This window comes from Mchenga conophoros, linkage group LG17 (assembly GCF_057382185.1).
Source record: "Mchenga conophoros isolate Kocher_MC1m ecotype Shallow Benthic linkage group LG17, M_conophoros_male_GT1.1, whole genome shotgun sequence".
Taxonomy (NCBI): domain Eukaryota; kingdom Metazoa; phylum Chordata; class Actinopteri; order Cichliformes; family Cichlidae; genus Mchenga; species Mchenga conophoros.
The window spans coordinates 13,779,576-13,801,707 of NC_140542.1; the positions used below are offsets into that span (position 1 = coordinate 13,779,576).

Sequence of the window (22,132 nt, forward strand, 5' to 3'; positions counted from 1 at the left end):
GACTGACTGCTACCATCTGTTGACAATGCTGCAAACTACACAATGGTTTTTAAAATCCTCACCCAAAATTACTGAACATCGTTTTTCACATTATATACACCAAACACACTCTTTCTAGTTAAATAAGTAAATTAAACTAATTCGGGTTACATACATCAATGAAAAATTGCTCTTCCTTTTTTTATAACAACGGTCAAATATATTCATCTATGCGCTCAACTCATCCATAAGGAGGCTTAGTAGAAATATTAATAAATAGTGAATGGCATTTAAATCACCTTATTTAATAGTTTTTTACTGCGCAACTGTTTCTGATCAGTCACTCAATCATTCTCAAAGTGTTAAAAACCAAATTAAAACTTGATTAAACCAAGCAGAGGGAACATTATTATTGCTCCTAAGAATGAGAGGAAGAGGAAGCTCTTGTGGGATTTTATCATATTGTAAAATTCAGAAAAGGAAGGACATGGAATTAATTTTGAAAGGAACTTCAAAATAATAATCACAGTTAACTAGTTTTTGCTAAAAAAGAAAAAAAAAAAGAAAAGAAATTTTAGTCAATAACAATATAGTTAAAGAAGAATGGCATTTCCATTCTTTTATACATTTCTGACACTCATCCAGACTCGGGCAGCTGTAGCTCAGAAGGTAGAAAAGGTCATCTGCTAATTTGAAGGTTGGTTCAAATCCTTCCTGCTCCGGTCTGCATGTCAAATATCCTTGGGCACGATACTAACCCCAAGCTGCTCCCTGATGCATCCATCACAGTGTGAATGTTAGATAGAAAAAGAACAGAAACAAGTGCTGGTGTGAATGAGGCAAGTTCTATAAATAAAGCGCTTTGAGTGCTCATGAGTACAAAAGCAGTGTGTAAGAATCAGTCAATTTACCACTCCACCTTCTCCAGTTTCCAGTCCCCATTTAAATCACTTCCACCTACAGTGATTATAATTTTGCAGTATGGCTCTGATCTAAGACTTCTCTCATGAGGAAACCAGCACAGGGATGACAGTGATTAACTCAGATGGAGCTAGAAAGAAGGATCTGAGGGGAAGGTGGGTTGCAAAACGGCTTGCAGATACATAAATGTAGACAGGCTACAGGAGCTTAAATACTGCGACCTAAATGAGTGAGCCAATGTGATGACACTGAGATCAGTTGATCTGAAGTTACTTTCAGCTTGCTTAATCATAAGGGGTCACTACACCGGGTAGCTCTGCATGTCTGATTGGGCAGAGTTTGAATGGGCAGATAAAACTGTCAAGGGACACGTGTCTGCTCTCAGGATCAAACTGTTAAGCTGCGGTGGACTGAAACGGTACACTCGATTTCTGGCTTTACATCAGAGCGACAGAAACAAACAAAAGTTAATCTTTGACATGCTCCAGTAATTGAATGGAAAAAACCATTTTGTAACATGGAAACAGTAACAATACATCAGAGATTCATCGACATTCATCAAAAGATCCAAAGAGAAAATTTAGGGCATAATAACTGCACACAAACCGGATCAATAAAAGACACATGAACAACTGTATATGTAATAGCTCACTGTGTAAAACATTACAAAGTATTTTTCCACAATTTGCAAGAAAACTCCATAAATTCTTAAGTTCACTTCCTTTAATGCTAATGTACAATATGTGTTAATATACAAAAAATATATGACAAATATATTTTGGGAAAATAAAGACAATGACACATCTTTAAAATGGATAAATATCTCAACCAATACATAAACATGACATAAATGATTCATCTTAAGTACAGGGAAACCAAAATATTGCCTGTCATGCTAAAATATTGTTGGTTTCACTGAACATAACAATTAGTTTACAAAAGCTGATGATGAAACCTGTTTTGACTCTTTTTACAAGTAAAACACAGAAAAATCAGAATTGAAATTGTGTTTAGAATATGTGTTTGTGTGTGGACTATCTAATATTCCTTGATTTGAAATAAGTGTGTTACAATGGGCAGTTTTCACTGTCTGCCACAAGCAAGATCAATGTCATAAGTGTGTTTAGAATAAGTTTCAAAATAAAATTTCAAGAAAATAGCCAAAATGTGAACTGACTTTCATACTTTTGGCTCCCTCTGGTGCTAGCATCCTGCAGTGCAAAAGACAAATGTACTCCGCAGGTAGGAATAGGAGCTGAAAGCGCTGGAGTGTAAGGGTTCAAAGTTTTTCATATTTATATGCCTTTTGGGCAGGATTCCTATAAGTCCAAGTTCTTTACTCCACTGCTCAAGTCTCTTTCTCGCTACTTCTTGTGCGACCCGATCATGACCTTCGAGACAAAGTTGACAATGGCGCTCGCAGGCTGCTCAGGGTCGTGCTCAGCAAACAGATGGCACACGTTTTCAGTCTCACTCTGAGATTTTCTGGCAACAAATCCAAAGATCCTGGAAGAAAACGAGAGAGACACACAAGAGAAATTTACACAACAGCAGGGAAACTTTTCACCTCTCAGAACAGAGACTTAACGCCAAACATGGATTAGATGGAAACGAGCTGTGGTCCTCACCAAAGTACAGTAAGACTCCATTTGTTTGACATTTTTAGCAATAGTTCAAAGATTAAACAAAACAACTGGATTTTCAAAAATGAGTACCACTGATATTGATCGATATTAATATTGATATAGAACCAGCTCTACAGTTTAATCAGCTTTAGTACATTTACAAAAGAAATTCATATGATTTTTCTAATGCACACTCTGATTAACTGACAACATGCACGAGAAGACCCTTTCTAAAGCTGACTTACTTTGCAGTGGAGCCGCTGTCTCGTGTCCACCTGTTTGGGACAGAAGAAATTAAAATCATGACACTTGTGTCAGTTTTTGACACAATATGTTCAGTGAGTTGAGTTTAGATAAGGTAACCCTGATGAATGAAATGAAAGTCTCATTGATGCGAAAAAGGACATTTTAGGTACAAACTGAGGATGTGTTTTTCACCACTTTTCCATGAAACGTCTCCCATTCTTCAGTAATATAACGTGTTCACTTTTTTGTACTCATTTTCCTGTAAACATTGGCCAGAGTCTGTTTCGATTCTTTAAACTCTGTGAATTCTTAAAAATTTGTTTCCTGTTTTGGAAAATACACATTCTTCCCATGCATCCATCCGCAGTAACGTTAGACTATTAGGCTTACTGAATTAAATAACAAATCGTATTTTTCTTCAATCATTTTGAGAGACATTTTCGACTTGGAAGTTATATCCATCTTATATATGCAGTTTATGGAAATGCATATGTGGATATGCACTGATATCCATGCTGCTACCATGGCGGAATTATACTAGTTGTGTTATTCCAAAGCACACTTTCTGTTCATGTTGTCTTTAGTAGCAGTTAGCATCCTATGTTTCTCACACAATGCCTTTAAAGTGGGTCATGAAGGGATGTTAACAGTGACCCAAGAAGCTTTTGTTTCACAGTTTGAAAGCCATGTTTCAGCCATAGTCCTGTAAGTATCAGACGCCTACTTCATGAGTACAGACTGAACCTGGAGAAACCTCTCTTTGTTTTGTTACACAGATGCCTTGAAGTGTGTGCAAAGCTGTATTTTTGTTATCCGTGTCCAGTACTCACTTCCTGCCCTGCGGGTCCAGAGAGCAGAATATGACAGTGTTGACAGCGTAGTGTCTCCTGAAGAACAACCTGCAGAGTCAAACAAAGAGTCTGTGTGAACACATCAGATTTCTTATCGGTGTGTGTTTGTGTATGTTTGGCCTGCAGGTGCAAAAAATGCTCACTTCCGCTGGTTGTCAGTGAGTGTGATTCCCTGCGCTGAGACTTTGAAATGTACGACAGTGGAGGGAGGTGGCGGATCCATGGAGAGCGTGACTGTGGTCGCCTTCTGGACCGCCTGGTGGCCCGTGAGAGATTCCAGCTCTACGGAGCCCAGGTACCACACATTGCACGCTACAACGGCACAAAGAAAGAACAAGTCTGACAAGCTTCTGCTGATAATAAATGAATATTCTGTGTGCACAGATTAATTTAAAATGTCATACCTGCTCCTTGTTTGAGAAGCTCAGCTGCTGAGTTCGTTGCTGTCTGTGTAGAGGAGTCATTCAGCTCCTCTAGTGGATCTGCAAACACAAGATAGTGATGAGCTCTCTTGAAAAAACTCACAAATTACACCAGTGCGTTAACAAAACAAACTGCATTTGTAACCAAGCAGACACGAGGTACGTAACTCCTGCTTCATCTCTAGTACATGGTAGTGTAAAAGTTTGTGAATATTCAGAAGCGTGGGGATAAACCATCTAACTGAAGTATTTTTCTCAGTTTGGGCTTTTTGAATATATCGTAGTCACATGTCGAGACGTTGGAAAGAGCATACAAAGACTGTACATGGCAACATTCTTTAGCCCAATTGTGGCCCATCCAGTTTTCTTTGGGCCACAGTCAGCCTTGACTGATGGAGTTGATTCAGGGTAGGTTTGGTGTAAATGAATCCCTAAAAATACAAGCGTACTGACACGCTGGGAGAATCTGTAACCATAACTGTACAAAAATATACAAAAAGGAAAACAACAATTGGTTGTTGTTTTCCTTTTGGAAAGTCTTGCTGTTTGCAAACGACGTAAAACCTACTCATAAAATTCAGTTCCTAATAACTATGACAAGCGTGTTCCAGATAAAATGATTTGGAAATCCAAGTGACTTTCAAAGACCAGGAACTAATTTGAAAATATTTGTCTTGCATATTTTGGAAAAAGTAAACAAAATGAATATATAAGAAAATATAGATGGAAATAAATGTAAGCAGATTCAGCTCCATCCAAGCAAAGTGTGGAGAGAAATGTAATGGTGTGAGATATGGCCCATGAGTTCTTCAGCAAAATGTATCAAAGCATTTTTCTTTGTGCTACACTCCATTTGGAAATGTATTTAGGTATTTACTGCACTGTTTTGTGAAGTCCTTTTTCATATACAGATGTCAAACAAAGAATGAAAACATTTAGGAAAAGCAGTGACTTTTTATGATAGAAAAAACTTGCTCTGAAAACGCTCAGGGAGTTTTGCACAGTACTGTATTTAAAGCATCTTCATTGCAGTGCCCCTTTTGTAATATCCTGTGCTTAACTGACTGAGGTAATCGATTCCCTGCTCCACTTGTGTTCCCATTCTGTGATATAAATTTATATTTCGTTACCTTTGTCAGGCAGAATGAGTTTACAGGGCAGAGCCAGTGGCGTGATGGAGTGTTGACACACCAGCGCTGTGAGACTTCCTGTCAACAAAAATCATCATGCGTATGACTATTGAAATGAGTCAGCTGCACTCCAGTGTTATGACCAGTAGGGGGCAGCATGGTGCTTGTCTGTTATGACCTGGGATGGACTATAAACAGCTATGAGGAAGCATGCTGCTCTCCTAGCTGTCGTTAGACTTTGATCAGGTCAAGGCTGTTATGTTTTACTTGGGTATTTAATCTGGATCATAGCGTGTGAAATGTTTCTCACCAAAGTAAGGCTCATTGGGGCATCCTTTAAGCCGAACACCTTTCTGTGTGCACTCTATCAGGAAGTGTCTCACCAGCTCATTAGACAGATCTCCTCCTGCAAAACATGGCCTCATGGCTTAGTTTATTCATATCTATAAATTACATCAAAGGTTAATATTTAATTAACATGAACTGTAAATTAAAATAGTGATAAAAGTCCAAAATACTAGGAAGCACACTCCCATTTAGCTGACTCACAGTGCTGAGGTTTGCACCTTTAAATATCATTTTTGCAGTGCTCTCTTGGCAGCTCACAGAAAGTTTGTGTATGCAGAACATGGCATTCAACCCACCTTTTTTGCTCTGTATCACTGTTGGAGGAGGTGTAGCCACCTTCATGGCCAAACCGTATGCGCCACGAAATGAATGGCTGTCTCTGACAATGAACGAACCCGGCTCTTTGTCCTTCAGCACCGCGATGGCTGTTCAGTAGGTCAACAGAAGGAGGAAGCAGAGATAAGCTAAAGTTAGACTCAGTCTGCATTGTACATAGAGGAAACCTTTGCACGAGGGTGTATTATCTTCTCACAAGTGGCCATTAACCACTGTGGTCCAAGACCAATATTTACCTTGGTCTCTGGAAATGTCGGGCTTGTACCAGAACTTGGAAGTGTCCTGAACAAACTTCACAGTGTCCTGCTTACTGCCAGAGTCTGCAAGACACAGATTAAAGCTCTCTGTTAGGTTTCACACCAACTTTGAGCCAAATATGACCAGACTCACAGTTAAAGGGTGAGCACATCGTGTAGCCACACAGACAAAAATATCTTCAGTTAGCCTGATTCGTGATTTTTGGTGCCACCACTTTGCAACTTAGATTAAGATTGCTCTTACTCTTTCTATAACAAAACCTAACTAGTGACCAACGGTAAGTTAACAGCCAACATGTGGTCACGTTTGAATCATGTTCCTAAAGAGCCTTGATCATTTTAACATATTATAATATAGAACATGAAATTAGCTAATTGGATTGAAAAGGCAAAAGACCTGTGAGTGACTCAGCTTTTTCTCCCTGAACTGAGTGACTATGCTGGACAGATAGTAATGGGATATCATTATGAAACAAATTCTGTCTTCCAGATTTGACTCTGAAAACAGCTTTACATTATACATGTATTATACATATATATTTTGGGCTCTTTGTTATTACATTTCAAACACTCTTACACCTTAATTAGCTAGCTGTTCAATTTAGTGATGCCTGTTTTGACATATTTGAGCTTTCGAAAAACACTTCTCATTGTAAATGAGGAGAAGTGCCCATCTTATCTTAAAGACCTCATAGTACCACAACATCACCCCAACAGAGCACAGACTGCTCTCAGACGTCTGGATCACTATTACTGTTGCTCCCTCTATTCCTATGACATTTAAAAGAAGAATGGGAGGCGGAGCCTTCAGCTTTTAGGCCGCTCTGCTGTGGAACCAGCTTCCTTTTTGATAAAACATATAGTCAGAGCTGGATCAGATGACCCTGAATCCTCTCTTAGTTACACTGCAATAGCTGTAGGCTACCAGGGGCTTTTCCTTAATGCAGAAGTGTTTCTTCTTCACTACCTTTCTCACCCACTATGTGTTTACAATCCTCTCTGCATTCATTTATTAGTTATTATTAACCTCTGGTTCTCTTCCAAAGCATCGGTTTTGTTCTGTCTCTCTTCTCTCACCTCCAAGTGGTCATAGCAGATAGCCACTCCTCCTTGAGCCCTGGTTCTGCTGGAGGTTTCTTCCTGTTAAAAGGGAGTTTTTCCTTCCCATCGTCACCAAGTGCTTGCACAAAGCGAGTCATCTTATTGTTGGATTTTCTCTCTATTATTTGTAGGGTCTTTGCCTTACAATATAAAGCACCTTGAAGTGACTGTTGTTATTTGGTGCTTTCCCTGATGTGTGCATTTAGCCTTTTTTCTCCTTTAATTGTTGTCAACTCAGTGAAGCATTTTCTGTTTTACTTTAATGTAAACAAAGATTCTTTTGATATTAGAATCCACCTTCAATCCTGAGGTGGAAGCATAAAATGTCCCACTGGATCAACTTTGTAATATAAATCTCTCCTGTTTTTACCATATCCTGTAACAACCCCAGCTCAATAAACCAAAAGGATAGCTTTGGATGTTTGATTTGACAAGGACAGTTCAAGAAAGCCAATTGGTGTAGTGCACAGTCTGATGTATCTGGTCAAGGAAATGAAAGTCATCTTCAGTTTAGGATGCTTGCTGCATTTGTGTGGTTCTGGTTCAAAAAGTTGTTAATAGTAAGACTGGGTTTGGGGTGGTGAGTTTTACAAAGCTATCTTTATAGTTTGAAATGTTCATGTCAGGATCAGAGAAAATAAATTATCAGTGACACATTCAGAGAATCTATGTGGGACTGTTTACCTGCTCCAGGTGACGAGGCCCCACTGATTCCTCTTAAGGGGTCAGGGGTCATGGAAGATGAGAAAGGGATGCTGAGACTGCTTCCACTACGAGGGCTAGAATATCCACTCAGTGAAGGGGAGCGGGAGCTAAGCTCTCCCCCTTCACCTCCCCTTCTTTTCTCAGGCAACAGTGGAGCAAGGCCCTCCTCTCCAAACAGGTTAAAACTACCAAGGCCCTCCATTGCCTCCAGCAGGCTCTCCTCCAGGCCACCATTCCCCAACAATAATGAGGACAAGTCTGTGCTGTCCCTCCCCCTGTGGGCCCCTGCGGGCCCATGAGGAGAACTGTGGGCATTGGGAGAGTTGAGAGATAGAGGAGGTGATGGCTGGGAAGGATACGGGGAGTTCAGGGAGTTTGAAGTATGGTCGTGCCACACTGGAGGAGGAGTGGAGCTGTGGGAGAGAAGGTTATGATGTGGAATTTAAAGCATACACGTAAAAAAGACAAAAGAAAAACACAAGGTCAGGCAGTGCATCAGTGTGAAGTGTTACAGCCAACATACACTATATTGCCAAAAGTATTGGCTTCTGCCTTCACAGGCCTATGATCTGGAGTGACATCCTGTTCTTAAGCCACAGCCTTTAAAATGCTGTCAACCCACCCTTTGCAGATATGCGAATTTAGGCTTCTTATCAACCAATCAATCATGTCTCAAAAGCCACAATCAGTTTGTTTACATTTAGCATGTATCGTTATTGACTATGTGCATCATGCATCAGCATGCATCAGCATGAAAATGTGCTTCTGTGGCTGGACCAGATCTGAACTCAAAAGAACACCTTTGTGCTTTTGGGGTGTGGTAGGAATGGAGACTTACAGCATTTGCAGCTGTAAAACTTCAGAAATGATTCTACCCAGCATTCATATGGTCATTCAAAACTGCTCGTTGGAAACATACCCGGTGAGTATGGGTATGGAAGTGTCTGTGTACCTGTCTGCGTGTGGGAGGTGGCTGCCCGATGACACTGAGCACATGGAGCCAAAGATCCTCTGACAGGAAGCAGGAACGTCTGATCTGAATATCTCTCCCTCTGTGGAGCTGCTGCCGTGGTTCATGCTGTCCAGGAAACTCCGGGAATCTGGAAAAAAAAAAAGGAATACAAAATGAAGCAACTGCTATTCTACTGTGTTTAGTGTCCAAAAAAAAAAAAAAAAAAAAACATACGAGGGTTCGACGTAGTTCCAGAAACTAGCCCACAAAATCACTGCTAACTGGTGCTTGTTTAAGCTTTTGTTTGGGACCCTACCTTTGTTTGGATTATAGACTGAGAGTTGAAACACACCTGTTGAGGTTTGACAGAAACTGTTCATATAAGGAATAATTCTTTAAAGTATATTAAAGTATTTATTATTTATTTATTTATTTATTTATTTGTTCTCACCTTTTATGGAGACTTGTTTAGATTGTGTAGATTTCCGTTGTTATATTTTATTCTTGGACTCTAGTAGACTAGCTTTGCATGATTCATGATCCAAAATAATTTTTGTTTGTCCTAAACTGAATCTTGCGCACCTCACGTCACACAGTACCGTATATTAAGATCACACAACCTTTAAGCCAACTTTATTCTGATTGGCTGCCTTTTGCAAACAGAAGGTATGAACAGCACTTGGTTATTTTGTTGGACACTCAACAAATCCCAGTTAGAAATCTCTGGGAGAATTCTGCATTGATAAAGAGAAAGCTGACTCTCCTTTTCTTCGCCCAAGACAACCAATTAACAGCTGAACTAGAAAAATATATGAGCCAATCACATTGTTGCACAGACACATGCACACAGCTGAGGTTGTAGTTCACAACAGTTTGGCCAAGATACATACTGTATTTGTAAATGTTCCAGTCTATAGTTGTTGTGCTAAAGATGTAGGTAAGGTCAAACTTGTGGTTTTTCTTGGTTGACTATCGATAATGTGAATTAGCAATTGCTCAGTACTGCTGGGATGGACTATCACCTTGGATTGCTAAATGGCCAGACTATCACAGAAAATGAGGAAAACATAACAGGCCCACATGGCTTCTGTTTTTAATTAAGTTGCTACGTAAAAGAGCTAAAAGTAAAGGATACATGGCTGATGTTTCGGTAGTGCTGACTTTACCAAACTGACCATTTTTTAAGCTCTGTTTAAGAAAAAATTCTGTGTAACCATCGGGACTAACATTCAGTTAAAACTCAAATCGCACATACAGAAGAGAGTTAGGGAGAGGTTATCGGAGCCAGTCTGCCAATAAAGTACATTTCTGTGAATTGACAGTGTGTGTGTGTCTGTGTGTGTGTTCCAGGAGAGATGGGGGTCACTCCAAACATCCACACTGGGCATTCTGATCATGCAGTGTGTCATTCAGCAAACATGAGGGCAGGCTTCCTCAGACTGCAGACAGGACTGTGAACTACGATGAGTCACCGAGAAAATAGTCAGTCACTATAAAGAGCTCCTTGTTTGGCTGGCTGCCCCCCCCCCCCCCCCCACCTCCCCCTTCCTCTCTTCCGCTCGTTCTCTCCATTCAAGTACTGGTAGATGGAGGCATTTTGACTGAGCTTTGTTTGTGATCATACTGGACAAGCGGCATCATCTCAAGTGGATTATATAATCCTACATGCTGACAGTGAGTTAATGAATTCAAAGAATTTGTTACAAATAAGGCCCAGTGTGTAAAGTACACCGTGTGTGTGTGACAGAATAAACTGTGCAACAGTTTAAAGAGTAAAACTTAAAGTTAACTAGCTTACATGTTCTCTGTCCTTAAATTCCTAAGGTTACCTAAAAGACAATATCAACTCTCTGGGTGACAAGTCCTGTTATTATTAACTAACCGTGTCTGGATTCTGGTGCATATCAACAAAAAAAACAAAAACAAACAAAAAACATAGTGGTATAAAGGAACATTTCTAAATTAAATCCAGGAGTAATATAGCAAATAATGAGCGTATTTTTCATCAGCCACTAGTGAAATGCTATGGCTTCTTGCCATGATGCTATGAATTTCCCACAGCTTAATGTTCACATACATTTTTACAGTGCCAACACTCTGTATGGCATAACAAATGTCCTAAAGTTTAAATGTAAAGTGTCAATATAATGGCAGCTGCTGTGGTAATGGCTCCTTTCAAACATATCAAAAAGTTTATTTTGTATGCTTTAAACTAGAAACTGGTGCCACTTGAACTGGCACTTCTCTGATCAGTTGGTGACTGAATTTCTAAACGCGTCTGACAAATAACAAAATTTGAATAGAAGCTAGGTACAGCTACCTGTGCTTCGGCTAAAACGGCTTCCTTTTCTTACAGAGTTTTGAAGGGCTTTTGTTTGTGTTGCAGAGTGACTTTTACAGAGTCATATCTGAATGCTTATTCATCACAGCTATTTGTCTGCAGGTCTTAGAGAAAACAAATGGGTTCTTGCATATGCAAAGATGCTATTTTATGTTACAAGGAAAAGTGCATCACAGTCCAGAAAATATACTAATAAAAGTTAAAGATAAAAGTAGTTCATGCAAAAAAAATAATAGATTAGTGTTATAATATCATTACTTATTGCAAAAGCACCCACATCAGATACTTAGAGTCAAAAGGGACCTCTTCAAATTAATTGTTCAGCACAACTAAGAATTTAAATATCTAAATTATTTTTGAAAAATTAAAAGAATGAAGGAAAAACAGTGAACCCTTCTTCCTGAAAACCTAACACCATGAAATAGTTGGTATGTTGCCTGAAAATTAAGAAACAATCTTCTGTGAATCAGTTTTTGTAGAGGAATAAGTGCGACACCAATCACTGAAATGTGGTGCAGTATCAGAAATATGAGATGGATAAATATGTAAAGAAATGTACTTATTGACAAACACCACATTCCCACACAGTATCCGATACACCAAACAGTAACAGTTGACACTCAAATTGAACTCTCGAAGGTTAAAGGTCAAGAGCTCAGTGCACAAAAAGTTACATAAATAAAACCAGGCGCACACAAACACACACGCACATGTACACACATAAGCGATAATGTGCAGTTCAGAAAGCAAAGATAATCCCGGGCTGTGTTGGTGTCGTTGTCTCTTACGGGGAACACACTGAAGGGAGAGCAGCAGCCATTCCCACAGTCACTGTCTATATTCCTCTCTGGGGACGATTCCAGGAATGCAGCCAATTCTCATCTCCCCACCGTTCCCACGGTCGATTATCTTCACCGTGATTTTTCACATCTGTGGCTCATCTCCCCTCATCCCAGCATGTTTGCTTAATTACAGAACAGCCATACGTGTGGCAACACCAGCTGACCCCAACCTGACCTCTGACCTTAGATTCTGCTCTGTGACTGAATCCACAGCCTGCTTTACACCTTTCACTGGCAGCAGCTATGCTACACAGTATCCATAGCTACACACTTTCAGGAAGGTACAAATTAAAGATGAAAAAAACCCAACCTGTGCTACGCATGAAAATAGAAAACTGATTTTTCATGCAATATATTTCTTTACAAGTTTCTTATAAGACTGCATTGCAGGACAGGACATGTATCTTTAAGAGCATATATATACCTGTGTGTGTGTGTATATATATATATATATATATATATATATATATATATATGCTCTTAAGAATAAAATTCTCCACTTACTGATTCTTTGCTTTGTTCATGTTTGAATGATTCTCAGTTCAAAATAAAGCTTGTTCATGTAGTACTGGGCTTTGGTGAATCTCCTCAGTTGTTTTAAAGATACAAAAATATAACACCTTAGACCAACTGTATTATTCTATTAGTCAAATCATAGGATATAACCTTATGTATAATTACATACAAACAGACTGGATACACCGAAACTACAGAACCCAGAGCACAATTTCCAAGCAACAAAGGTGAGTTAATCTGCATTTATCTTTCCGGATAGACTGAAGTGCATGAACACATTTTTATTTGGATTGTGTCTCATTCAACATGGATTCACTTGAAGCATCTACTGAATAAATAAACATAAGCTAAATCACAGGTGCAGAAGGTATAACAAGAGCAAGCTTAGTGCTAACTGTAACAGAGTGTGTAGGCAGGAGGCTGCTTGAGTGCAAAAGATGCAGGAAGATGATATTTATAAATGTACAATACAATGAATCTTGCCAGTCTAAAGAAGCTTGGAAGAAGGTAAAGCAGAAAGAAACATAACTCCAGGAAAGAGGAGCTGAAAGGAATTATGTGTGAAACATCTGTCCACTGAATTTTGATAGACAGCTTTCATCCAAGTCCAGGAAGATCACAGCTATCATCCAAATAAAGGCAGACATAGACATACAATAGAAAAAAATGTATAAATTAATGGACTGAATGTTGCCAATGAAGTCTAGAGTCAAATATACTCCACAACAAACTAAATGGACAGTGTAACCATCCAGGTTTGCCAGATACTATACACTCTGGTGGTTTAAGTAAAATGATGAAAATTTGATGCTCAAAAAAAAAAGAAAGAAAAAAAAGTGTTGGCATGTAAGACATCAACTTATGTTAATAGTGTGGGTTAAAAGAAGAAGATGATGTTTTGGGAAGGATAGTCATTTCTTCATTTGAAACAGAAAAAGCAACAAAATCTTTGTCAAATCCAAACTGCTGAGCCAACCTCCACTCTCAGCAACCTGTGGTTCACACTGGTTCATGTTTCCGCTCACAGTAAACAAGAGTCATTACTATCAATGGCAGCTAGAAGTCTCAGTTATTTGCTGGAACTAATGATTTAATCAGATTCCTTGTGTCATCCTTACTCATGGTCAGGTGAAAAATGGTCTTTTGCTAATTTGCTAAATACATTAATCAATCAATAATCAAGTATACTTCTGACTAAAATCACCATTCAATAATTATTATTATTATTGTTTTTGATTAAGATGGTAAAATACAGTTATTTACCCTGAACTGCTGAACAGAAAAAATAGTTTTAGTCTTTGAATGTTGTGCTTTATTAAAAAGAAGTCAGGAAACATGTAACTTCTAGCTGCTTAAAGTTTATTTACAGAAAAATATGTTTCTGTTCCTAAAACAGTAGCTCAAGATACCAGAGTTATATTGGTGGGTCCATCACTTTGGTCCAGACCAAAAGAGCTCAAGTTTTCACATGACATTTTGTGTTTCAGTTCCTTCCCTGTTGCACTGTAAATTTGTTCATTTCGTCACTTTCAGCTCTTAGCGTGATATGCTAAACTTGGTTAGTAACCAATTCAGTTGCTGAACAAACTATGCATTGAAACTTTAGGATGATTTTTTTTCCTTTAGCGTTTTCCTGTGCACTGTTTTGCTCTCACTTGAACAAAGCCTCTTCAGTTTACCATTAAACCATGCAAAACATTTTCCAAATGGCACAAGCCCATGTGGGCACAACTGCCAAGCACCTCCACCCCTCCAACTCCAAACGCATGCACACACACACACACACACACACACACACACTTTTCTGATCACAGTGAGTGATGGTTAGGTGGATCAGACTGTGAATGCGTGTACTGTATACCTTCTTGCTTAGAACAAATATGAATTCTATTCAATAAAATAAAACCTGATCTGGAGATTATATTTTCCTCAGACTGCAGAGCCTGCTGAATAAATTAGGTAAGATACAGCGGGCTAATGTTTTATCTGACAAAGAAGAACTTTGTGTGGTGCATTATTAGCAGAGAAGGCTGAGCCTACGCACATACATAAACACAAGGATGCATGCAGCTCTGCTGGAGAAACGGCATGCTGACCACAGGAATGCAGAGTGCAAGTATTCAATACACACACATACACACACACACACACACACACACACAGACTTAGGCTGGCACGTCTGGAGTTTCACAGTATGTTACAGTACAGCTGTTCACTGGGATCACAGACTGCAGCTTCTCAGAGAAACAATGGGGGAGGAAGACACCTGCTGCTACCCATATACCCAGTGAGACTATGTATTATGAAGAAATAATAATGTCAAAAATAGTTTAGCTTAAGTAAGGTTCTTGTTCATTCCGGTGAATTTAAAAGTTAAGCCCTGACAGCAGAAACCTTAATTTTAATGAGAACAAGTCAAACCCCGAGTTGAAGCTTAATTTCTATATAAATCTGCCAACGTGAGTTTTTGGATGATTTAAGTACTGGTTTCCTGTTTATAAACAACTCCAATTCCGAGTGTGCAACAGGAAGGCTGAAAATATGCTGAGGTCTTAGAGATGGACTTTTTCTGTGCGTACACAGCATTTCTCATACTTTTTGCCTATTTGACCTGACAGCATGCAGTCGAATTTTGATGATAAATAGCAAAATACTTACAATCACTTAAAAGACAAAATGAAATCTGCATTTGTTTAGAAATCAACAGCAAATCTATTAAATAAGTTCAAAGTAACATTTGCATATGTAAGTACCAAACCTCTTGTAATTTATCAAAAATATTTACAGACTACATACAATGGATGGTGTATATGTGCAAAAACTACAGCAAATTTTTAAAGCATATTGAACAAAGCACATGAATCACCATTTCCATCTGCAAACTGATGATGTTTAGGTTGGGGGAATAAAAACTGCTGGTGCTAATTCTCCAGTTGAGGAGTATTCGTCCATTACAGAAGAAGGAACAACAATTACTACATCTCTAACAAGACGTCTGTCCTCTAAAAGAAAGGCAGAAGGCATGATGAAAATATCTTTTCAGCTTGTTTAATATATTTCTGTGAAGAATCTCCACACACATTAGATGTATTTTAAGTCAGTTTTTGCTAAGTTGGCTCTTGTTATCTTTTGCTTTTTATCTAAAAGCCAAATTTCAGTATATAGTTTCATATACTCTCATTGGGAGAAATTGGTTGCTGTGCTAAAAACCTGCTAATGTTTGCTTCTGGTGCTAACAGATTTTAATGGTTGCCTATAATTTTTCATGTTTGTCGCCAAACACTCACTCACTACTAGACGAGCAGTAGTAGCACTTGGGAAATGTAGAAGATTTGCCTTCAAGTTAAAAGCCTTCAAGTTAAAAGTTAGCTAATGGGCTTTGAAGCCAAACAGTGTCAATCTGCTGTTCATTTTGCAGTTTTCACTATAGATCAGTGTTTGTAGACAAGTCAGTTTCTTCTCTTCAAATGACAACCACAGCAATGTGCCAGCAACCAACATGATCCACATCCAACTCATCTGGCACATGTAAAACATTTGCTTCTGTTTTTCTTTCTTGATTTTCTAAACTGAACAATACAATTATGATTAAGTCTCCTTACTGTATGGGCAATTTAGCCAGGACCTAACCATCAATGAAGATGATAAGCTGCCAAAAGTATCTCCAAAAGCAACTTTAAACAAATTTAGCCCATTTTTCTGCAGTCGGATCAACTGTTTGTCTGAGTCTGGGGAGAGAAGGGCATGCAGCTTTCTCTTTGGTATCACCTGGCCCTAAATCAGAATGCAATCAGCTGTCTGGTAAGGCCTTACTTGGAAAAAAAAAACTCAATCAATTTGAGTTTCTGCGGTGTCCTCCTTCCTCCTCCTCCTCCTCATCCTCCCATTCAGCTATTCAGAAACTTAGTGTCCAAGTTGTGGGGAGGGCAAACTAGTAGGAGGTTGTATGTGAAACAGATTCCTTTGCTCTCTGTTAGTGTTCAGACTGACAGTTTTATCAACTCAGTAAATTGGCAAAGGAGAGGGAGTGACGAATAACAACACTGTAACAACAGATTTCTCATAACAACACTGGTGAGAAATCAGCTCAAGAGGACGAAGGCAAGGAAGGCAGCAGGTCCGGATGGAATCTGCTCCAGACTGCTCAGGGACTGTGCAGAGCAGCTCTGTCAGGTGGCCCTGTACATCTTCAACCTGAGCCTGAGCCTGGAGAGGGTTCCTGAACTGTGGAAGACTTCCTGTGTGGTTCCGGTGCCAAAAATCGCACACCCCAGGGAGCCCAACCACTTCAGGCCTGTTGCCTTGACTTCTCATCTGATGAAGACCATGAAAAGGCTCATCCTGCACCACATTCAGCCACTGCTGGGCTCAGAGATGGACCCCCTGCAGTTCGCCTACCATTCTGGAATTGGGGTGGATGATGCTGTCATCTACCTGGTACACCGATCCCTCTCTCACTTAGAGCAGGCGGGGAGCACTGTGAGGATCATGTGTTTTGACTTCTCCAGTGCTTTCAACACCATCCAACGCGCACTACTGAGAGGGAAGCTGGAGGGAGCCGGAGTAGGCAAACAGCTGACTGCATGGGCCATCGACTACCTTACCAACAGACCACAGTATGTGAGGCTCCATGACTGTGTCCGAGGTGGTAATCTGCAGCACGGGGCCACCACAGGGCACGGTTCTCTCACCTTTCCTGTTCAGCCTTTACACTTCAGACTTCTGTTATAATTCGGACGATTGCCATATACAGAAGTTCTCAGATGATACAGCCATCATTGGATGTGTATCAGACGGGAATGATCAGGAATACAGGGGGGTCATCAGTGACTTTGTTGGCTGGTGTGAGACCAACGTACTCCGAATCAACGCCGGCAAGACAAAGGAGATGATCATAGACTTCAGGAGGAAGTCACCCCCTACAACACTGGTGAACATCCAAGGGAAAACATTGAGATAGTGGACTCTTATAAGTACCTGGGTGTTCACCTCAACAATAAACTGGACTGGACTACAAATACAGACGTCCTGTATAAGAAGGGCCAGAGTCGACTCCACCTGCTGAGGAGACTGAGGTCCTTCGGAGTCTGCAGAACTCTGTTAAGGACATTCTATGACACTGTGGTAGCATCTGCCCTTTTCTATGCAGTGGCCTGCTGGGGGAGTGGATGCACGGACAGGGACAGGAGCAGGATTGACAAACTGGTGCAGAGGTCTAGCTCTGTGCTGGGATGTCCCCTGGAGTCTGTGGAGGTGGTTGGTGAGGAGAGGATGTTAGTAAAGCTGACATCCATCATGAACAACCCACATCACCCACTGCATGAGTATGTGAGTGGGCTGAGCAGCTCCTTTAGTCAGAGACTGAAACACCCTCGCTGCAGGAAGGAGCGCTTTCGCAGATCATTCATCCCAACAGCAGTTAGACTCTATAACTCCTCTATCACGATGTCATAAGTCACTGGACACTGTGAACATCCACGGTCACCACTTCATGCATAATGGACCTTCCATGACCTTCCAAGCTATATAGTTTATGTCTTCCATATTTCCAACTATATCCATAATCACATACTGTGTATGCTACCATTGTATATAGTGTATTATCTTACTTTTTTCATTGATTGTACTTATTTGTATTTTTGTATTTCCTTCATATATCTGTACCTGAGCTGAGGCGACGCAAAAATTTCCCCGCTGTGGGATCAATAAAGTCTTATCTTATCTTATCTTATTTCTTAAATAAAGTCCAGTAATCAAGACTGTGTTTGAAGGGACTAGACCATCGCTCGGGCTTTTATTAGGGCATTGTCATGATGACAATGATTTTATGGACCACAGTCAGATTCAGTGCTATGGTTTCACTCATAATATAATGACATAACTATGCAAATCAATCATCACATGCTCATGTTATTCAGTTTTAGCTCCCTCAAGATGAAGATGAATATCAGTATTCTTCATGTATCAGTAAAGCATGTAAACAACCCAGATATTTGATCAGTTCAAGTGAAATTCCTCAAACTTGACCCGTCTGGAGAAGTAATCACATGTTGGAGCCTTTCTAACACAGTGGAGACATGCTAACTAAAAAACAACTTGTCAATTTATTTTTTCTGTCTCAAATCACTGTAGGTCAAATAGACATGTTGATAAGTCTAATACAGCCATTCATTCAGTTTAATTCAAATTAAATTCAAATTTAACACAACAAGTAATTAAAATGCTGCACTTTTTTTAATCTGTCTGTGTGGAAATAATAGTTACAGCAAAATAATGAATACAAAATAACTGGATGTAAGTCCTCTTCTGTGAGCATTTCTGCTGCTCCATAAGTCTATATCGTTGTTTAGTTCTTCTGAGAGATAAACCTTACCCTGTTCAAATCTGGCCATAAACTCCACCCTTGTGCAAAGATCATGTCATATGGACTGCCTATAGATTCCATACTTCCTGCTTTGTCATATGGTTCCAAAGTGCAGATGTACTAAAAATGATTGCATCATCAGCATTTGCATGCTAGACAATGTATGCTCTGGTTAGTCTCACATAGCCAGAGCTTTAACACGGACCAGTTGTTGATTAATGGTTGGAGGAACAAAATCCTTGTTTCGGTTTTTCCATCTTGGTGCCTGTGTCCTGAACAGGCCCTCTGTCTGCTCTGTTGTCAAAAGTTTCCATCTTGTGGTTTGATTTTCTCAATCTTTGCCCTTGCTTTCCTGCGCCACAGCAAAAGTCAAACATCTGTACAGTGTCTCTGAGCAGCCTTTGTCAATAAATTTGTCCCATAGGGAAATGGAGCTTTTTTTTTAAACTTCTCTAAATTCTGAACCTGTTATTGACACTGTGCAGCTACTTATGCTAACAACAACTATCTTCAGATTCCTTGATATTTTTGTCTAGTCCTGTTCTGTCTTCCTTCCTTCAGCCCCAACTGGTTGCAGCAAGTGGTCGGTTTGGTGTTAGCTCACAGGACTCATCTAGTTGTTGGGGTTTTCTGTTTTCTCTGTATTGTTGTCCAGTCTTTACCTTACCATATAAAATGCTTTATGTAACTGTTTTTGTGATTTGGCACTATGTAAATACAACTGAACTGAAAATTTAAAAAACAAACAAAAAACTTAGTGATTAGTGATAGTGCTTAATTTTAGTGTGCAGTATGGTAATAAACGAAAAAAAATTCTTGAATTGCTCTACTTTAACCATAGTACTTAATTCTTACTACTTAATAGTGTCAAATTCTCATTGAATACACTTTTTTGGTGATTATTTAGAATTAATTAACTGAAAATAGCTACTTGTTATAGTTATTAGTATTTGAAAAAGCTTCTACACAGTAAAAGGGCTAAAGTCAGAATACTTGAACATTTGAGGGCAGCAAAAACATATTCTGAATGCAACATCGAGGAAACATCATGACACATCCACTTCACCATAACACTCAACCATTTCTGTGGCTGTGGCTTTTATTTCCGCATGTCATGCAAGAGACTTTTGTACGTTGCCAGTGGTAACAAAAAGAAAAGAACCCACCTCCCAAGCAGTGCATAAATGTTGCATGCGACATAGTTTTGGCAATGATGTCTGGATACTGGTGGAGATGGATTTCAAAACCTGAGACTGGTGCAGTCGTTGGAAAAGACACTGTGCCAAAAACTTTGAAACCACTTCTTTCACTTTTATCCTGACTACAGGGCAGTGTTGACATCATGCCAACAATTACCAATGCATCAACCATAACAGCATCATAACAATCGTCATAGAGAGATGACTCTGTTTATTTGTTAGTTTGTAGCTGTTCTTTCTCTGTGGTGTTGAGTTTTCATGTTTCTATCAAGACATTTTGTGCTTTTGGTATTTTACTCTTGTCTGCAGTTTAAAGCAGTTTAACATTTTGTAATGGAATTACACCTGTTCTTTGCCTACGCCTGACAGACTATCTCTCTTTACCCATAAATGTTGGACTGTTTTCATTAACCACAGGTGGGTAACAAAATAAAGGGAAACAGTGACCCTTTTGACCCCTATTATTTAGGGATCTGGTCATCATGCTGTTGGGGGCAGTTTCCTGTCTATCCTGAAGGGACAAGTGAACCAAAACTGCACTACAAATCAACCCAGTGTTGTTCTGAGGGATCACCTTTATTCTGTGCCCAAGGTAGTGCTCTCTTTTACGATATACAATGCCTCCTGTTCATATAGGAACAAAGACTCACTGAAAATCCAAATCATGTGAATCATAAAACTGGATCTCAACATAGTTGATTGCCTATGGGAGACTGTGAACCACTGTGTTTGGAAAAACTCTATAGCAGTAAAATGATGGATCACTTCTCTATGGAGATGTGGAAAATCCAAGTCAAGACACACTGAAGCTGTTCTGGAGGCATATGGTACACTCAAGACCTGAACTCTTTCCACCATAAAGAAGTACCCTCAATGATCAGTTTTGACACCTCTGTATATATAAATAAAGATTTTGTTTGATGATAATTAGAATATTTTTTCTAGGATAGCTGCATAGGCAGAGATCCCCCTCACTAACTTCTGATGTAAACTCAGCCATTTTGTTCTACAAGCTGGCCTGAAATATGGCAAAGAAACCACCCATTTCATAAAAGGGTTACTCAAGGAGTGATTTTGATAATGAAGCAGGTGATTTTCTTTTAATGTGCCACTCTTCTCTAGTTATGTCTGTGCCTAACTTTCCTTCTCTGTTGCAAAGCAGGGATTATTAAGTGTGCCTATGCCAAAAGGCACACTTATTACTATTGCTCGGATTTATTATTATTATTATTATTTTCCTTTTTCAGCCTGACACAAGCTTCATATATGTTATATCATTTTGTGCGGCTGGATCAGGAATGGTGTGCTATGACTTTTGGTGTTTATTACTTCTATAGTTTTTTAAATATGAATATTTTAATGCAAGTTTTTGCCCATTCAAATGAATGGGAACGAACGAAAGTGAAACTTTACTTACTTTGTGGTGTGTTTGCTCACTCACTTAATTTGTGGTGTGTTGGCTCACTCTAGTGGTATGTCCCCGTATTTGGATTACCATAATGACAACAATATGAACGGCGCGCACAGCGTCGGTGCTTTCAGGAACCATTGGAATTCTTAAGGTTGCACGAAGCATTGAATAGTTACGGTAACGGCAAGGGTGTATGCTTGGTGGAAAACTGCTTATCCCACAATTCAAAGCACGCCTCTACCAGTCAAACAATGGCGGCTGCCACTTGGTTTAATATATTCCTCTTATTTGTGTTTCTAGGTCACAAAGTAAACTTTTAAGATATTTTCAGGTGAGAATGTAGGTGTGTAAACGTCAAATATCTGCTCGTTTTGTCAAAACATCCCATATTGGCAACAGATTTTTCACGATGTTGGCTAGCTAGCGCCGCTTCACTCAAAAGCACCCAGGCTTGGCTTTCAGTGAGGCGTCTCTAACTCCTTTCATCCCCGATAGCTCCGCAAACAGTCTTTGTCTTAGCTGGACTTATTTTTCGTTTATATGGGCCGATGATGCTGGTCGATGAGGAAAAACTAACTGAGTTGTT

At 39.5% G+C, this 22,132-nt stretch overlaps 1 protein-coding gene across 4 annotated transcripts in view; it reads right to left on the reverse strand.

Annotated features, from left to right (window-relative positions):
• Nucleotides 1–417: 417 nt before the first annotated feature.
• Nucleotides 418–22,132, reverse strand: part of LOC146555174 (tensin-3-like) — a 56,342-nt gene continuing 34,627 nt past the window's right edge. For 2 of the 4 annotated variants that reach the window (XM_085251104.1, XM_085251102.1), the window contains 11 exons: nt 8,874–9,021; nt 7,901–8,334; nt 6,095–6,178; nt 5,819–5,947; nt 5,485–5,580; nt 5,175–5,252; nt 4,027–4,104; nt 3,766–3,934; nt 3,602–3,670; nt 2,771–2,800; nt 418–2,406 (listed from right to left, as the gene is read on the reverse strand). In XM_085251104.1, the coding sequence (XP_085107230.1) occupies nt 2,265–2,406; nt 2,771–2,800; nt 3,602–3,670; nt 3,766–3,934; nt 4,027–4,104; nt 5,175–5,252; nt 5,485–5,580; nt 5,819–5,947; nt 6,095–6,178; nt 7,901–8,334; nt 8,874–9,021 (1,457 nt within the window). In that variant the 3' untranslated portion in view covers nt 418–2,264. The remainder of the gene's footprint in view (nt 2,407–2,770; nt 2,801–3,601; nt 3,671–3,765; nt 3,935–4,026; nt 4,105–5,174; nt 5,253–5,484; nt 5,581–5,818; nt 5,948–6,094; nt 6,179–7,900; nt 8,335–8,873; nt 9,022–22,132) is intronic. The other 2 variants (XM_085251105.1, XM_085251106.1) reach the window with 1 other exon arrangement.